At 41.0% G+C, this 19,656-nt stretch overlaps 1 protein-coding gene across 4 annotated transcripts in view; it reads left to right on the top strand.

The window, feature by feature from the left end:
* Positions 1–15,250, top strand: part of MINDY4 (MINDY lysine 48 deubiquitinase 4) — a 78,759-nt gene extending 63,509 nt beyond the window's left edge. For 2 of the 4 annotated variants that reach the window (XM_058026588.1, XM_058026576.1), the window contains exons 16-18: positions 3,843–4,023; positions 8,298–8,370; positions 14,084–15,250. In XM_058026588.1, coding sequence (XP_057882571.1) covers positions 3,843–4,023; positions 8,298–8,370; positions 14,084–14,132 — 303 coding nt within the window. In that variant the 3' untranslated portion in view covers positions 14,133–15,250. The remainder of the gene's footprint in view (positions 1–3,842; positions 4,024–8,297; positions 8,371–14,083) is intronic. The other 2 variants (XM_058026583.1, XM_058026596.1) reach the window with 2 other exon arrangements.
* The last annotated feature ends 4,406 nt before the right edge of the window (positions 15,251–19,656 follow it).

The following is a 19,656-nucleotide window of genomic DNA, read 5'->3' as shown; positions in this document are numbered from 1 at the left end:
GGCTAAAAACTCTTCAATTTCTGTCTCACCTGGCATAATGCATACCCTGTCAGATCTCATAAGCGTTAATTTTATTTTTCTCAGTCTGATTGAAATCAAGTATTTGGCAATGGCAATAACTTCACCCTCACAGTGTCCCTTAATTGTCTGCATTTATGTGGCTGAGCTGGTGTTTCAGGGGTGCCCTGCACCAATGGGGTCACTGCTCCCCCAAGGGCTGCTGAAAAGGTGTTTGATTTTAGATTTTACACCCCTGACGCTTCACTCTGAACGCCCTGGAACATTGTTCAATATTCATTCAGAAAAGGTCACTGCAGCTGTGGGGAATAAAACCCTGACAGAACAAACAATGGGCTGTTGCCTGTAACTCTGAAAGCTTGGTGTAATTATCTTCTTGCCTGTCAATCCTACCAGAAATTCCTCAGTTTGAACGAACCCAGCCCTCTGTGGAACCATGACACGCTGTGATTACTTCTCAAATAAACATCTCTAGCAGCTGTATTCAGGGAAAGAAACATAAAGCAAGGAATGACTGATTATACTGGAAAATGAACAGTAAAGTCCCACAAGCAAGGTGTGGAAATTATATTAAGTGATAAAACTCCTGGAGAAAAATTTGCCATATCCAGTTATCCTGCTTGGTTTGAGTATCACATTTGCTTGTTTGTTTTGTTGTTTTTTTGGGATTTTTTTTTTTGGAATAAGCATGGCAAAAGTTGGCCTTGTTCAAGGGACAAATTAGGGCAGAATGTTGAGGTAACATCCACTCACTCTGGCTGATCTGTTTGGATAATTCTCCAGCAATAAATACTTGTCTGTAGGTTGAATTTCACCATTGTGTGAATACCCAGAGATATCAGATGGAGAATGAGCCCTTTCAAGCTGCTTGCTTTTGAAAAGTTGATGCTTCCCAAAGATCAGAAGGGTGTTCCTGAAATTTATGAGCATTCTTGAGGGCTTTGTAAAGTAGAAGATCAGAATTGAAGAAATGCAGCACGAAAGTCATTCAAACACCTCAGTCATTCCCCTTTTATTTTCCTTTTGCCTGAAAATGAGTAATGAGGCTGCTGGAAAACCAATACTTGAATAGTGATAAAAACACAGCCATTGAACTCTTATTAAAAGAAAATAATAAAAAGGATGCAAGTCACATATGCCTTATTTGCCTTTGGAATTCAGCCCTACATATGTAGGGAAGACTCTGGAAAGAAGGGATCTCAATCAGCTCTGTTCTCTGCCAGGCCCTTGTTGGATGGCACAGACACTGCTGAGTTTGAGGGGTTTTTGAGGAGTCAGAACCCTGGGTGTTCTTCCCTGTCCTGTTTCCAGGTTTTATTCCAGGTTTTATTCCAGGTTTTATCCAGTGTTACTGCCAGCAAGCAGGCTGGTCATGCAGCTGAGGAAGCACTCAGGCCTCACCGGCTGGAGCAGTGAAATGAGGCCATAATTCTGTGTATGGGAAGGGTCTAGAGAGTCAGCTGAGGGAGCTGGGGATGGTGAGCCTGGCGAAAAGGAGGCTCAGGGATGACCTTATTGCTATCCAAACCCCTTGGTTTGGATAGGAGGTGTGGGGAGGTGAGGGTCAGCCTCTTCTCCCAGGCAACAAGTGGGACAAGGACAAGAGGAAACAGCCTCAGGCTGCACCAGGGGAGGGTGAGGCAGGACATCAGCAGGAATTCCTTCACTGGAAGTGTGGTCAGATGTCGGGATGGGCTGCCCAGGGAGGTGGTGGAGTCCTCATTCCTTGGAGTATTGAAGAAACCACTGGATGTGGCTCTCAGTGCTTTGCTCTGGTTGTTGAGGTGATGTTCAGTCTGAGGCTGGGCTTGATGCTCCTGGAGGTCTTTTCCAACCCAAATGACTCAGTGATTGTGTTCCACACCACACCTGATGCTTGAAGAAGCAGCCAAGGGAATCCTCACAGTGAGGGTTGTCCTCACCTTGTCATCAGCACGGTTCCACATTGTATTTTGTACAAAATATGTTCTGCAATCTTGGTGTCAAAGGCAGCAGCTAATCCTAGCTGGTTAAATTGATGTGACCAAAACAAAGACTTCTGCCTTCTTCTGGGAGAGGAGGATTTGAGCTACAAATATTTTTAGACTCTCAAAGTTCATGCCCTCGCTGCTTTCTGCAAAGATTGTAATTGAAAACTGTACATTTTTGGAGAATGTTCCTGCAGCCCTCAATCATCTGAACAGTTTGTCCTGGCTTCAGGGGGATGGTTCATGTGAGTGAGAGCTGGAGTGGATGTGGCTTTGAAAGTTCTGCATCTCTCTAATCTTTGTCAAATGTTGTTTGATGAAGCTGGGAAGTTGCTTTTGCAGACAAACGTAGGAAGAACACATTTTTAGGAGGAGACTGGCTGTTCTTTTTGGCTTTGACTTATCTGCATATTAAAATATGCATGTTTGTGAGACTGAATCTTTTCATCTGTGTCCCTCTAATTTGCCATCTTTTGTTGAAACTGCGTATTTTCTTTTATGATAACTCCTGTTACGAGTGTTATTGGAAGCTTGTAAAAAATTCTTTACTTCTAAGCCAAGAATTCACATAAAAAGCAAAACTGTTGTATAAAAGGCTGTTTTAAATAGATATTAGCAAAGTAATGAGTCAGGGAACAGTTACTTAATTAGCTGGAGACTTGTTATCTAACATCAGAAGAAATTCTCGTTGTGGAAGGCAGCTGAATTTGCACTTGTAACACTTCAGATATAAATTCTAAATGCCCATCAAGATGAAAACACAAACTGCTCATCACTCAGTTTTTATTACAACAGAAATAATGTTGGCTTCTGTCTTTTGGCTTTTTGCATTTTGCCCCTGTGCCCAGGGTGAAGAATTGAGGGCTGCACTGTAGGAGCTGCATCCACAAATCTATATTTAGAAATCATGTATGAGATTTTTTTCCTGTCAAATTTCCTCAGTTTCCACTAGGGCTTTTTCAGTGAAAAGCAAAATGACTGAAAACAAAACGATCTCACTGAAAGCAAAATGTTTAATTTCAGATTTCAGTTTCCCTAAGCAATTTCTCAAAGGTACAAAACCCAGCTGCAGTGCTGGTGGTATCCCCTTCCTCCATCCCTTATAGATTAAATCTCTTGAGTATTCTAGTTTAAAACATCTGTGTATAGATATGAAAGTTTTTATGCACTTTCTTAGAGAATATTCAGATTATTTATAAATAGACTTTTAAAAGAAGGATAAAGGCTTAGAAAAGGCTATGGTTAAAGTTTTATTTTCCCATGAGCATATTTCATTTTTAAGAATAACGAAGCAAAACAAATGCTTCTGTTATTGCTTTCTTCTGTGGCTGAAAATACATGTTTTGTATTTTGTATTACCTCCTATGAACTAGGAGGTGATAAAGTGAATACATTGCTTTCTTTGCTCAACACAAGATTTTGGGCTCAGTTGAGTTGCCCAGGCAGGGATGTCTCGGGGCACTTGAGATGCTGTGAGTCTCTTACCTGGTTTCCAGTCAGTGCTGAATGACAGCACAGCCTCCCATTGATCCCATGTTGTATTCCTGTAGTTTTACAGCTGTTGCAAATGACATATTTCCTGTTGGTTCAGCTCTTCTTGGATCTGATCTTGGAGCTGTAAGAGCACTACAACTGCATTTCATTACCTGCCACAACTCCAGGCCTAATATTTCCTTTATATGCTCTATGATTTACCAGAGCTGTACTAATCTGCTTCATCAACAGTTTCCAATGAGCCATCATTGGTGTTTGTAGCCTAGAATAAATAAATGATCTCCCAAATTTTATGTTTTCCACAATGAATTGTTTCTCCCCCCAGCCCCAGTGACGTTCTGCTATTTTGTATTTTCCTTCTAGGTCGGCTGTTACTTGAAGACCCCCAAGTACCCAATTTGGCTGGTCTGCAGTGAAAGCCACTTCAGTGTGCTTTTCTGTTTGGAGAAGGACTTGCTCAGTGACTGGAAAACGGGACGGAGGTTTGACCTCTATTACTACGATGGCTTGGCCAACCAGGACGAAGAGATTCGCCTGACAGTGGGTATGAGCAGCTCCCTGAATCTGCATTTCACCTCTAGGGGGGCAGAAAGGAGGATCCAATAATACAAACAGTGATGGGTGCAGGCAGTGAACGTGAATTTGTGTGCTGTTGCCTAATTTCCATAATTAGTTTTGGTGATTAATTGCATTTCACAAGGAAGTTTTGAGGATAAGCTCTTGGAGGGGTTAACACTGAGCATGTGTCACTTTATACACACTGGCAAAAATTCCAGTGGCAATGATTCCCAAGGAACAGGTTGTGATCTCTGGCTTTTCATACTCCCAGGACTACAAAATATATTTCTCAACTCCCATTCTCCTTCACATCATCTCACTGTAGCAGAAAGTGCAGGTGTCCAGTTCCTCACCCTAAATGCCTGTAGGAAAATGAGCAGAGAGGAGGAAACATGAAATCCTTGCCTCCAGGGCAAGAAGATGCCAGTACTCTGCTAAAAACGTTTAGTCTCTTACCTGCCTGGAAGTGCAAGCCTGCAAAAGATCTTCCAACTTGTTACACTCCTTCTTTCAGGAAGCCATGCCAAATTACACAGCTGCTTTTACAGTAAGTACTTCTTCAACTGGAAGGCATTTGGATGAGTATTCTGATCCTTAGAAAGCACCTACTTCAATACATTCCCCACCACTGTTTGCTAATAATATCCTGCTCACCTTTTGTTTTCTTTCCTTTGGTACATTTATACAATCTTGCCCGTGATTCTTTGATAACCAAATTCCTTCTCAATCTTAAGGAGCCACTCTACTGCAGTCTGCTCTTTAGAAATAAGTTGTCTCTGTTCCTTATTTGCACCAACATCCACATTTTGCATAGGCTGGACGTTGTATGTTCTGCTTGAGTCCATGTGGCAAAGTTGTTTTTGTGCTGTGAGTGCTGGGAGTTTGAGCCCCTCACAAGATTTGCTAGTGAGTTCAATCATCTTTCTGCCTGTTATTTATCCTCTTACTTTAAAGAAAATCCCTGTAATTCTATTGCAGGGGTCACATGATATATTAGCTCCAAAAATTATCAATTTTCACAGGACTGTGGTTGCCAGCTGGTTCCCACATCCCAGACAAAAGTGACATGGATGACACAGCTCAGCACAGGACTAGAGACATTTTTTCTATTGTGTTGTACCACATAACATCTGGTCCAAAACAGGTACCCTAATGTGTCTTTCCATCACCAGGAATGTTCTCAAAATCAAGAGATGCCAAAGATCCCTGGATGAGAAATTCCCCAGAGCTCATATAAATTTTTCCCTTTGCTGTCCAGCCTGTCATGGCATTCCTTTGTGTTTCTCCTCAAAGCCAAAATGTGCATGGAGTTGTAGATATCTCTTTGTTGTGTCCCAGTAAATCCTTTGTTATCTATGAAATTCTGCAAAAGGCAGTAAAAATGCAAATACTTTCATCATTCCACAAAAACGCTGCCCTGGTTCTGGCTGTGCAGTAATCCCTTGCTAGGTCTGGAGAAAACTGTAATTACTTTACATTCAAAAAGGTAACACTGGCCAAATATCTAAACCCAGCACACAGGAGCAGATGGAAATATCAGAATGCTAAATATTGCTGGTATTTCCCTTGTGGAAATCCCAGCAAGAGGTGATGTTCAGGAAGCATCACCTGGAGATGCAGCATGAGGAGCTGGGTGCTGCCCCAGCCACACCTGCCTGCTGCTGGCTAGCAAAGTTGTTTGCTTTATTTGAACAAAAAAGCTGAATTCCTAAAGTGGGAATCTTGATTATAATTAGGTAAAATTACCATCAAAGCCACATTTCAGGAAATATTAAAGATATTGCACTGGGCAAGAAAGGCAAAAAAGAGAGAAGAGTAGAATTATATTTTGGGAGTACCAGCAGTTGCTACTTTATATTGAGAATTTGCTCTGTTTCTCATATTTAGCCATTTGCCAAAATGTAGACAAGAAACATAAAGTTCCTTCATAAAATCAGGTTAATGACATCAACATACGATTATAAAGAGACGAAAATAATAATAATAGTAATAGTAATAGTAATAGTAATAGTAATAGTAATAGTAATAGTAATAGTAATAATAATAATAATAATAATAATAATAATAATAATAATAATAATAATAATTCCTTCCATTGGAGTAGAAATTTTGGATAGGCAAGGAAGAGCTGTAACAGTGCTGGCACCCACTTTCTCACTAATTAAGGGTAGAATGGATATATTCCTTTTCTTTGACTCTTAGGTACACCTTTATACTTATTTTCCTGTTTCTTTGGATGGAAACACTCCATTCAAACCGTTTGATTGGAAGAATTCAATTCTAAAAATGACAAAATTGCATCAGAGTTGGCCATGAGTGGGAAAAGCAGCCACACCAAGTGCCTGTCCTGCTATCAGGGCTATGGTCAGGACAGTGGCTTAGGTTGCACCTGGAGAGATTTAGAGAAAATTTCTTCACAGAAGGGGTTGTCAAGCACTGGAACAGGTTGCCCAGGGGAGTGGTGGAGTCACCATTCCTGGAAGTGCTCAAAAACCTGTAGTCGTGGCACTTGAGGACTTGGTTTAATAGTGAACGTGGTGGTGGTGCTGGATGTATGGTTAGTTTTGATGATCTTAGAGGCTTCAGCTTCTATTATTCTAAAATTCCGTGTTACAGACTCTTCAAAATTATGATAAAAAAGGCTCTTTTAAACTTAAAAGATCCCTGTGTGCCTCTAAGTTCCTGAAGATCTAAAGGAAAACCACCAGTACTTCATGTACTTTTAAATATTGTCCGTCTCCCTCCAGAGTTTTCTGCATGTGTTTGTACCCATCAGATCAACACACAAGGCAGAGCCAGGTCCTGTCTGTGACACGAGAGAGCCAGCTAGATCTGAGACTGGCAGCTGTGAATGGTCAGGACAATCCCCTCCCATCCTGTCTCCATCAGTCTCACTGAAGCAGACCCAAATCCTGCACCCTGCCTTGGCATCGTGCTCCATTGGCTGGGTGACAGAGAGAAAAGGAGAAAGAGAGAAAAAAAACACCAAACCCCTTGGTCTGCTGCAGTTTAAATGTCTGATTCCAAAACAGGAAACAGCTGAACAGACTGACATCCAAGCTGGTGGCAGGATGTTTTGTCCCTGGGAAGTTCAGCTCTACTTTCACTGTTGACAGATGCCGTGGCTCAGACAGTGACCTCTCTGTTTTCCCCAGAGCACTGTGATGGCCTCTCCTTCCCCAGGGAATGCTCCCAGCCTGGGGAGGCTCCCTGGGGTTCTGTAGGAGCCACGGGGGGTTAGGATGGTGGGGATGGATGGAGATGAGAGATCTCTGAAGCCAGGGCTTGGAATTTAGGGTTTATTGCCAAGGGCCTGGGTGCAGGCCCTGCTGGGAGCTGCCAGGCACAGCTCAGAGCAGGCCCAAGAGAAGTAAAGAGAGTGGTAAAGAGAGAGAAGGCAAGAGTGTGGTAAAGAGGATGAGAGAGTAAAAGAGAGGATAAGAGAGAGAGGATAAGAGGATAAGAGGGCTAGGTTCCTGTTACAATACCATAAATCTTCTTCTGTGCTGAATATCCTGATTCTCACTAACCAATCTAGTACAAGATACAAATCCTATAGCATTTACATACAGCCTATAAGAATCATTACATTACCATACTGTGTTACATTTTAAACCCTAAAATCTCCCCTTTGGGCCCCTTCTGCCAAGCTGTAGGGTCTGCTCTGACCCTTGGGCCTGTCTGCAAGCAGAGGGTGTTGTTCCATCAAAAGGGGATCACCTTCAGCTGGCCACACCATTGTTTTCCAGTTGTTCAGTAACTGAGGTATCTCAAAGCTTGCTTTCATCTCAATCTCACTTATAGTTTCTATATTCTCAAAATCTTTTGCCAGGCAATGATATTTATAGGGCTTTCCTGTTTCATCTTCCCAGCAGTGTTCCACACAGCATCTTTTTCTTTCTGTGCACTGCTTGATGAGCAGTAAAGGTAAAATCTTCTTTTCCAGGGTGGAATGGTCCTAACCCAGTCCTAACTGGACTCTGGGTTTCCTGTTCAAGTGTAGCGCCACCACTGTCACTTTTGAGTAACAAAATCACTCAGTAATTACAACATCAATTGCAAAATAAAGGCCTCGTGACAGCCCTGCAGCACATGATTTCATTTTCTGATCTGTGTTTTTTTTTTAAACCATCTTTGTATGAGCAATCTAACCTGGCTCAGTGGTCAGTGGTGGATTGGCAGTGGTTGGACTCAAACTATGGTGTTCTGTAGGAAGAAAAGGTTCCCCAGGCACTAACAATGTCTTTTTTATCTCTGCAGATACAACTCAGGTGTGCCCTGAAAATAAAGAAAATGATCTTACTCCTCCACTTGAACACTGTATTAGGACAAAGTAAGTGAAATTCCATTTTTTCATACAGATGTGTTCTGTGGTTGACACAAGTAAAATGTGTGAGGAATCTCAAAAAAAAATTCAGCAAGTAAAGCTGAAAAATTAATGCTTAAAAATCAGAATGGGCCAGGCTGTATTAATATATTTTACACATTTAATTGTGTGCTATTGTAATTAACACTGAACTGTCCAAGGTGTTCATTCTTAGAGGAACCTTCACTTCCATCACCAAGAACTGACTGAGCCAAATTCTGTCTGAGAGCACAGCTTGGTTGCAACTAAATCTAAATCTAAATCTAAATCTAAATCTAAATCTAAATCTAAATCTAAATCTAAATCTAAATCTAAGTCTCAGTCTAAATCTAAATCTAAAGAGTCTAAGTCTAAATCTAAATCTAAATCTAAAATTAAATCTAAATCTAAAGAGTTTAAGTCTAAATCTAAATCTAAACCTAAATCTAAATCTAGAGTCTAAGTCTAAATCTAAATCTAAATCTAAGAAGTCAAAGTCTAAATCTAAATCTAAAAAGTCTAAATCTAATCTAAGTCTAATCTAAATCTAAATCTAAAGAGTCTAAATCTAATCTAAATTTAAATCTAAACCTAATTCCTAAAAGTGCTTGATTGCAGAGGTATAATTTGGGTATAATAAGTTTAATAATAAATTTATTCCATTTTCGTCCGTCTTTTCTAAAGAACAAAAGGGAGGACCTGGGTGTTATTTTCAATGCATGAAAGCCCCTTGAAGAGTCTCAGTTTTCTGTGGAGAGCACAGAGTTTGTCAGGTTTTGTGCAGTCATTCCTGACAGCCCTTAGCTCCTGTTCTCTCCTTACAGACAAGGCTAATTCCTCTCATGTTGGGATTTTCATGGCCATTTTGAGGCCTATATAAGCAATTCATCCAAATCATACTGAAGTTAATGGGAACATTTTCAGCTCAGTGAGACATGAAAGAAGCCAAATGGAGAAATTTAACTGGGCAGAAAATTCAGCTTTATATCAATTCCAGCAAGGCTTTGGAAGTTACTATCTGAATATCTCTGGAGCAAGAAGTAAAAGCCTCATTGTCAGAGACCATAACATTTGTTAAATTAGCCAGCCAGGCAGCTTCAGGTTTCTCTTGCAGTTTCCCTCCTGTCCTTGCTACAATTTGCTCTGCAAAAAAAACCCCCAAAAACCAAAAAAAAACCCCAGCAGAAAATAAATAAATAAGGACAGTGGCTGCCAGTGTGTTGATCAGAAAATCACTGAAAGGTAGAAGAGGCATCCTGCAAGGTGACAGCAGTGACATCAGTCCAGCCTTCCTGCACATACAGATTTTATTGATTCCTCATTTCCAGTGACACATCAGCATGACTGCAAGCTAAAGTAAATTATGTATAACCTCAGAAAGCCCCACAGGGAGAATAATGCATGCAACTACTTAAAGTCTTAGAATATCTTCCATTCCTGGCATTGTGTCAGAGTTATACAGTGGTGGTGCTGCTGCTGTTTGTTTATTTTAAGTTCCCTGCTTTCATCTGCTTGAGAGGTAAATTACCAGCAAATTCCAGTGTCAATTTATTTTGTTTGTAGCATTCTCAGTCTGATTTACCCTGGGCAGGCTGGCTCCTTGTTTTCAGTGTTTTCCCTTTGCTTTGAGGGTATTTATTTAAGCGTGGCCTTGCTGCAAGAGGTTTTTCATGTTAAATTTTTTCCTTTTTGTTTAAAGAACTTTTTCTTCCTACTACAGAACACCATATAAAGAAAAGTAAGAACCAACCCAAATAACCAAATTTTTAGCAATTTATGCCATAAATAATGAATGTTTTTTTATGATACAAATGTTTAAAATTCCCCTAAACTAATTTTTAATAAAGCAAAAAGCTGTTATTTATTTTTGATGAAGAATTCATGATGAAGACTTCTCTCTTCAAAAAATGCAGGATCATTTCTCAGGCAGAGTGGAGAATTCCACAGTCTGGACAATCAGAGCTGAGACAATAAACTATCCTTAATTGGTTTTATTGTTAATTGAGAGTTTTGCTTCCGTTCACATGCCTCAGTTTGGGTTCAATCCATACAATGGATTAAATTAAATTGATTAATTAAATATATTAAATTAAGCCCATTGCTTACCCCAGTACCTGAGCATTACATCTGCCTGCTCTTTGTTCTCTTACCCTCTCCTAAAGGGAAAACTCCACTGGTAATAGACAGGTTTGGCTTTTAGTTAATAATAATAATAATACTTCAATTCTGAGTTTAGAGCAGGGAACCCTTCAGCTGCCTCTGAAATGACAGTCACCACCAGGTACCAGTGTAACCTGCAGGTCTCCAAAAAAAGGACAAGTAAAAGTGGTTTTTTGTGGCATTTAGATAACAGTGACAACAACAACAACAACAACAACAACAACAACTATTATTATTATTATTATTATTATTATTATTATTATTATTATTATTATTATTATTATTCATTTAGTTATAATAATGATACTCATCATCATTATTATTAATAACTACTATTATTATTATTATTATTATCAGAAGAGAAGAGTAACTTTGCCTTTGCAGCAGGAGGAGCAAGCTCCTGTTTTCAGTCCCTGTTGTATAAAAAATCAGAAGAATTCGGTTCTGAGTTTAGAGCAGGGAACTCTTCAGCTGGCTCTGGAATAACCAGTCACCACCAGGTACCAGTGTAACCTGGTGGTCCCCAAAAAAAGGACAAGTAAAAGCGCTTTGCTTGTGGCATTTAGTTTTTGATTATAATAACATTTAGTTTTTAATAATAATAATACTTTTGCTAATAATAATAATAATAATAATAATAATAATAATAATAATAATAATAATAATAATGATATTGTCAGAGAAGGGTTGTTTTGCTTCTACAGAAGGAGGTCCTTGTTTTAAATCCCTGTTGTATAAAACACCAGAAGAGTTCAGTTCTGAGTTTAGAGCAGGGAACCCTTCAGCTGCCTCTGGCATGACCAGTCACCACCAGGTACCAGTGCAACCTGCAGGCCCCCAGAAAAAAGACAAGTAAAAGTGCTTTTCTTGTGGCTCTGAGCCCCAGACATCTGTGGCAGCAGAGGATTCTGCCCAGGGATGTCTGGAATGTGCATCCCTGGCTTGTTTTGGAGATGCCGTGCAGACAACTCATCCCGTTATTCCCTGAGGAATATTCTTATATCACAGTGCTGATCCTCAGCACTGGAGGAAATAACATCTGTTAGCTCAGCCTGAGGGGAACCAAACTCTCATCTGCTTTTAGAACCTGAATTTAGCAGGATTTTTTTGTTAACCCTCTGTGGTGGTGGGGCTGTGGGATCTGTGAGTTCACCTGTGAAACACCCAAATGGTGTTTGGTGTTTTGGTGGGTGAGAGAAGAGGAGAGCCTGGGCATTTCAGCCTGAATTATTGATGTGCTCCAGAACAATACCAAACTGTCAGCCCAGGAGATGCTCACTGAGTGCTATTCCAGACTGAGCATTGTTCAGGGCATGACCTGTTCCTCTCCAGTTCCCGTTAACTGCATGACCTTGGGTGAGGTTGTGCTTGAGGCAGGTGGGTCAAATGTAGTTTTCCTTTTGCTGATCTGATAAATTGTAATTGAATCAGCAGCTAGAAGAGGCCTCACATTGCAATTACACTGTGGCAGGATAGTTTGGGGAAGTGATCAGCTGCATTGTCCAGGAAGTTTTGTATCTGTTTGTAAATATAATACTATTTCAGCATCTGTGAGTGAGATTTCTCACTCTTTGATACCTTTTCTTGTGCAGATGCAAGAGGGGGAAAAATGTTTTAGACCTGTCTCATGGAAGCAAACAGCCAAAAGCTTCTTTTTGGTCTAAAAAATGGTTTGGAAATAAACCCAGGAGATAAGGCTTGTTCTGAAAATAACTTTCAGTCCTACTTCAGAAATTATGCTCTGTTTAAGCTCTTTATGGAAAGCCAGTTTTAATAAAAGCCAGGTTATCACTGCACAGTGATTAACAACTTTACCAACAGCAGAAGTGGTGTCAGCAAGGTGAGCAATCCCACAGGGCACAGTGCAGACTCATTTTTTGGGCTCTGTGGATCCCTCTCAAAGCTGTAATCACCCTGGTGAAACAGAAAGTTGCACTTTGGGAAGATTGTCCTCAAAGATAAGGGATGATTTGATGGCATAACCTGACAAACCCAATGGGGACAGAAGGTGGCAGTTGTTTTTTTCCATTTGGTGGTTTAAGGGTGACATTCTGAACTGTCTGACAGGGACAGCTCTCACCTCTGGCAAATGCCAGATTTAGGTTGAATAACCCCAGATGAAACAAATTCTGCTTTTAATTTAAGATGTGGAACATCTCTGCTCTGTATTCCTGGGATGGAGACAATCTTTCTGCAATTCTCAATTACAATTTTCTCAGCAAAGTAAAAAAACAGAAGGAAAAAATTTCACGACAGCCCTCAGATGGTCACTTCCTTTGAGACATTGCCCTGAAGACTGCAAGAATTCAGCTTTTGGTTTTGTTTTACACTTAATTGGCTTGCTCAGCTCAAGGACTGAGCTGCCATACCCTCGCTGACACATCCTGTCCTCAGTGACAGAAGGAATGTGGCACTGGCAGCTCCCTGCTCCCTCCACCCCCTCACCAGTGCCTTACTACTCTGAGACAGATTTTCAGAACAGATATAAATACTCAGCACTGAGAATGCAACAGTTTAGTTCCTAGAAAAAGTGGAGCATGACCTTGCAGATGAGAAAAGCCACGGCCAAGGGTGGATCCGTGCCATGAGGGGTGAACTGGCTCACTTCAGGGAGGTGACCATCCTGCTTTCACCAGGTTTTGGGGCAGATCTCTGTCTTTTGCCATGGTTTGCAGACACATTTTGTGGCAGATTCAGGACTGATGCCTCATTTGCGTTCATCACAATGCTGAGGTGGGCAGCTGAGCTGTGGCAGCCAGTGCAGAGCCAGGAATGAGAAACCTGGAAGGTTCCAGAATCATTCTGTTCTCAGTGTGCATATTCAGGGTCATGCTGAAGGAGGAAAAAGGGCAGAGAAAAGCAGAACCTCAGCACAGGAAAAGCAAAACATCACCATTAAAGTGAGCCATGGAGTGCTTGGAGGAGCCAAGGTCAGGAGCAAAGAAAGGAGCTCAGTGAAGGCATCCAGCCACAGGATCTCAGTCACAGAGTTCCTAATCAGAGCTAAACAAAAAATAACAAAATAAGCAAATTGCCTACTGACAGCTGAGAGTGAGAATTTTGGGTTAATATTTATTTAGGGTTAATTCTTGTACCCACCTTGGGCATTCCCTAATTATTGTGTCCAACATGAAGGTCTTTGTTGTGAATCAGCTGCTGCTCTGTTTCCCAGAGAGGCTGGAGGAAGAGTCAGGACAGAGATCTCCAACCTTGGCTCCTAAAATTGGGGTACAATTCCCTCACTTCTGCTCCATTCCCTTTGGGATGGGATTTGTTACTTAATTATTCTGTCCAACATGAAAGTCTCTGTTGTGAATCTGCTCTGTTGCCCAGAGAGGCTGAAGAAAGAGTCAAGACAGAGAACTCCAACCTTGGCACCTAAAATCAGGATACAATTCCTTAATTTCTGCTCCATTCCCTTTGGGATAGGATCAGTCACCCCAAACAAGCCCATCACAGTCTGAGCTTCCCTGGGTGGTTCAGGGCTGTGGGTTTGCCTTTCAGGTGATGAACTGATGGATGTAAATGATTTCATTTCTAGGTGGCAAGGAGCTGTCATCGACTGGAACGGCACAGAACCCATCTTGTGACTGATCTGAGCTGCACTTGATTTGGGAAGACCAAAAGGAAATGACTGAATGAGCATATTCCTATTCCCACCAATGCAGGAAATAGGGCAGTTGGAGATGAGGAAGAATGACAAGGTTTGCAGGCTGGCAGAGTTTCACCTCAGTCACCTCGTGCTTCAGATATTTTGCTTTTAATATAAACAACACTGACGTAAATTCCTTGTCTCTGCCCTCAGCATTAAGCTCCTGAGGGCAGGCTGGGTTCCCACCACCAAATCAAGGTTACAGATGAAGCTCTGAAGTCATCAACGTCCCCTTGAGGTCTCCTGCTGGATCCACTCTGTATCCTGCAATTGTTTGGAAGCATCTGATGGGGGATGCTGAACCCAGATTTCTCTGACTTTACAGCCTTCTCTGTCCTGCCTTGCTCTTCCTTGAAAAAGCTGCAGTGCCACTAGAAAACATCATCCAAGGAACATATATTCAGCTAGTTACCTGGTGTTAGCAAGCCTAAATAGGCTGGTGACCCTCTGGGCTTTTTTTGGGGAAAGCCTGGCCTATACCAAGTTCTTGTTGTGTCATAAATTTGCAGTAAGGATTGTGGTTGTGTGTTACCAAAATAATCCCATTGATAGTTTGTAGGTGCAGCTGGTGTGTAACAGTGCCTCATGCTGATATAGCTCATTTTTCTTTCTGCTAAGAGGCAGCTGTATCAGTGTCTTTACCTTGATGCCCTTATTTCTACATGAGGGTTTATTCACACCCAGGTGACAGATCAGAGCTGGGATTTGCTTCTTCATAAGTACAAGAAAACAGAAGATTTGTTAGTTTTGAAATTCAAATGGTGCCTATCTGTGATAGGTACCAGTTTCCATGGTTAAATAAAATGCATGTGCTGGAATGAGGGGCTGTGGAGATGGATACTGAGGTACTCAAGCCACAGTGTGTAATCTGACTAATTCTGCTTTAGCAACACTTTACCAAAATTGGGGCAAGTTACTGTACAGCAGGTTGGAAAAAATGCCTCAGGGAAAAAGGCAGATAAATGGTGTTTCTGGAGGTATTCCTCTCCTGAGAGTGAATATTTCATGAAAGTTCAATAAAGGACTTTTACTTCCTGATGTTTATTGTAGCACCTTCTTCCTAGTCAGTGTGGAAACTCCTCTGGGTCCTGAAAAATGGGTGGAAAATCAATTTCCAGCAAAAATTCATTGTTGTTCTGGGTGTAGGTGCAAACTGACTGTGAAAATGGAGATCTCGGGGAATTAGCACTGGAGTTAGATTTGAAAATCAACCTGAATATAAGGAAAAGGAAAGGTTGAGATGGCCTTTGGATGAAGACCTGCCTCTCCCTTTGCGTCCCATTCACATCAAACTGTCCCAGAATGGTTTGGGTGGGAAAGGAAATTAGAAATCATCTTGTTCCACCCCCCTACCATGGCAGGGACACCTTCCACTATCCCAGGTTGCTCCAAGCTCTGCCCAGCCTGGCCTTGGGCACTGCCAGGGATCCAGGGGCAGCCACAGCTTCTCTGGGAACCTGTGCCAGGGAAGAATTTTTTCCTAATATCCAACCTAAACCTGCCCTCTTTCAGTTTAAAGCCATTATATGCAGTAAAGCATCTCAGGGTTGCAGTTATTTTAATTTTATTTATTTCAGTCTAATAAAATCTGTTTGGTTTATATCAGACAGATATAAACTTAAAACTTTGAGAGATCCAGATCTCCCAAAGAGACTCAGCCTCTGAGACATCATCAGCACCAGATCCATGCTCATTCCTGGCTGCTGCCCCTGCCATCCCTGTGTACTTAGGGATGTTTGTGCTGTCAGCTGGAGCTGGATTCAATAATGCCTTTAAGATACCTCAGCTTGAGCTTCAGTGTTTCTGGCAAGTCCCAAACAGCCAAAGATCCCAGATGTAAAACCTTTTTCCCTTCTTGGAAATTTCTATGTTCTATAATCCACACTTTGCTTCATGAAACACATAGAGTTTGATTTTCCCACCTGCCTAACAGGACGTCCATAATATAAAATTTTGAGGGGTGCATTTGGACAGAAGATACTGTGGAGATGCCAAATGTTGGGAGATTTTTGGAACCAAAAAAATTCCTTTCTGGTTTTTCCAGCCTAGTAAACCCACACCATTTATTTCAAAGCTTTAAACTGTGTCAGGTTGGAGATAAGGCAGAGATAAGGGCTGGTCTGGGACAGGAGGAGCTGCTGTGGGACAGGCAGATCTGATCTGACTGAAATCTGCATGTCTGCAGTGCAGAGGTGTTCAGGGCATCTGTTCTCTGTCCAGAGGAGGGGAGATACCAGGGTGTGGTGGAGCTTTGTTTTAGGATGAGAGAGTTGTTCCTACACAGGGATCCCAAAAGGATTGTCTCCAGTGCATCACACCCGTGAAGATGTAAAGATTTTTAAGGTATGAGAAAGAGGATAGACTGTTTGGAAAATGTGGTTTTTGTGTTCTTGTGGAGGGAAAACAAAGATGAGGAGAGGCCCTGAACTCTGTCCCTCTGTCTAAAGCAGACTCCAAAGAGCTTTGAGCCTCCTTCATCCCTGGTTATGGAGAATATTTTTTGTTAAAACAGATTTTTCTTACCTGTTATCTGTCGTTGTACCCTTGTATATTTGTTTGCAAAGTCCACTGCCCACCTGACAGTGAATTAACTCCAGATTCACCCAGGCCCTCACTCACAAATGAGAAAAAATGAACCTGAGCCACGTCCCCAAGCCCCAGCTGGGCAGGGCACCTCAGTGTCCTTACCAGGCAAAGAGGAATGGCTCCTTGGAAGGAATCTGCAACCAGAACAGTTCAGGGCCTCTCTTCATCTTTGTTTACCCTCCACAAGAACACAAAAACCACATTTTCCAAACACATTTTCTTTCTCATACCCTGAACATCTTTACATCTTCATGGGTGTGATGCACTGGAGACAATCCTCTTGGGATCCCTGTGTAGGAACAATTCTCTCATCCTAAAACAAAGCTCCACCACACCCTGGAATCTCCCCTCCTCTGGACAGAGAACAGATGCCCTGAACACCTCTGCACTGCAGACATGCAGATTTCAGTCAGATCAGATCTGCCTGTCCCACAGCAGCTCCTCCTGACCCAGACCAGCCCTTATCTCTGCCTTATCTCCAACCTGACACCTTTTAAAGCTTTGAAATAAATGGTGTGGGTTTACTAGGCTGGAAAAACCAGAAAGGAATTTTTTTGGTTCCAAAAATCGTCCAACATTTTTCATCTCCACCATGAGAGGTCCAAATGCGCCCCTCAAAATTTTATATTATGGATGTCCTGTTAGGCAAGTGGGAAAATCAAACTACTTTTTTCATTAAACAAAGTGTGCATTATAGAATAAAGAAATTTCAAAGAGGGGAAAGTGGTTTTACATCTGGACCTTTGGCTGTTTGAGACTTGCCAGAAACACTGAAGCTCAAGCTGAGGTGCCAGAGCATTGCCTGGTTGCTGCCTGCATCAAGACTTGCATGTTTTTATTCAATGTAAAGCATCAGAAATTATTTCCCTAATTCGTTACTTTTGGGGCTTTTTGTGTCAATCACATGAGGCAATGCAAAGTGTTGTGTGGCAGTGCAAAAACATTTGCACAGATCTGTATAAAAACACATCCTGTGCACAACATGCATCCATTTTTTAAAATTATATTTTCCTCTTCCTTGTTTCTCTCTTTTTTCTTTTTTTTTTCATTTCCCAAATAATGTGACTTCCTGAGCTGAACAAAGCAGCGATCATTTGATAATTGAGCTTTAAAAGGCACCAAGTGGTGTTGGCACTTAGGTCTGCATGGTGTCTTCATGTCATTCCCTTTTCTTCTGTGGAATAAAAAAGTTCACCCTGTGCTGAAAATCGACCCCTTAACTAATAACAAACATGGATTATGGAGATGAATATGGAAGCAGAGTTACTATTTTGGCAGAGTGTCACATCTACCACCTTTTTACAAAATGTTTATTAAGCTTTGTCTTGTACAGAGTGTCTCCCACAAATAAAACATTTAAAGCAATGGTCGGGCTAAAGCCCAGATTTCCTCCTCATTTTTTAATAATTGATTTGCTAGTGGAAATTAATCTGGGACATTGAGTTGTGAATGTTTCATGGGCCTCATCAGCTCAGTGGAAAAATAATGGCAAAGGCAAAAAGTGATGGTTATAGGTAAAAAATTCACAATTTTATAGAGCTTCTGATGTTTGTTTTTTACATGCCTGTCCTTATTCTGGTTAAATCTGGGAGAAGTTTAAGAAATGATGGCTGATCCCATGAATGAATCCCTGCAGTCACTGTGGGTTTGGCTCCCAGGTAAAGTAAAAATGACAATTTGAGTCTCTTGCTTTCAAGTTTTCACTTCCCTGGGGCAGATTTGGATTTGTTTGTGTCTGCAGTGTATCTAATGGGCTAATTTGAAATGGCAGGAAATGGTCACTTCAGTAATCAAGGAAAGCTGAAGAGCTGGAAGAATGACACCACCATAAGCCAAGTTTTCCATTAGGGAAAAGTGATTTAGGGACTCTGAGGATTCGGTTGCTGAAAGTGAAGTACTGGGAGAAGACAGGATTTTTTCTGGTGCTGGATGGGAGCTGCATTAAAAAACCAAAGACATCAGACCACTGTTTTTTTCCTGAAAATACTTGCACCAATCTTTTGAAGCCATAAAATAGTAATTTTTCAGAAGGCCTTAATGATTTGGGGTATGATTGCAATAACATAATTCACTAAAAAATATGAATTTCAGTTCTTTTGGTAACTCTGCTTTATTTTCCTGTCCCTTTACTATGAAGGGAACTGCCCTGAATTTCACATTGTCAATTTGTGGGGTATGCACAATTATGTTTTAGATGACAAAAACTTAACCCTCACCAAACTTTGTCCTGTGATAATTTATCTCTTCAGTTTGTGTTTTCAGAAATGACAAAATTAAGAATCAAGCATCAACGCCTTAATGTGCATAGTTTTATTTTATTTTTTCATCAAAAAGATCATGTTGGAAACAGAGATTTTTTTTTATGGAATGGTTGCTCCTGCATCTCTGCATGATCCCATCTGCTGCACCTCCTGAGGAAAAGTCACTCCATGAAGGACACTTTGTGTACACTCACACTCTTCATTGATTTGTTTTCTTTGGCTATCAAATAATAAATTCAACACCAGCTCTGAAATAAGGAAGCAGTTCCTCCTTAGCAGCCTTGTTTATAAAACTAGAAAAGGAAAAAGGGCTTAATCAGGTATTTGTCATTTCAGACAGGATGGGGAGGGATTGTTGGTACAATGGAAAACAACCAGATTCTGTGACATCCCCCACTAACAGTTGCTGACTATATCAGCAAGGAATCAAGCACAGATTTTACAAGGAGAAAGTTGGTTTTTTTTTTCCCAAGATAAATCATTCAACATTTTTTTGTTTCATCTGCTGTGAATTTTTTTTTCTCAAATTTCTTTTTTTTTTTTTTTCTGAAGGAATTATGGGTAGTTCCACTTTAAAGGCACAACTCAAATATTCATACAATGATAGCCCCGAGA

Source organism: Melospiza georgiana, chromosome 1 (assembly GCF_028018845.1).
Source record: "Melospiza georgiana isolate bMelGeo1 chromosome 1, bMelGeo1.pri, whole genome shotgun sequence".
NCBI lineage: Eukaryota > Metazoa > Chordata > Aves > Passeriformes > Passerellidae > Melospiza > Melospiza georgiana.
This window is presented reverse-complemented; position numbering and strand designations above follow the sequence as displayed.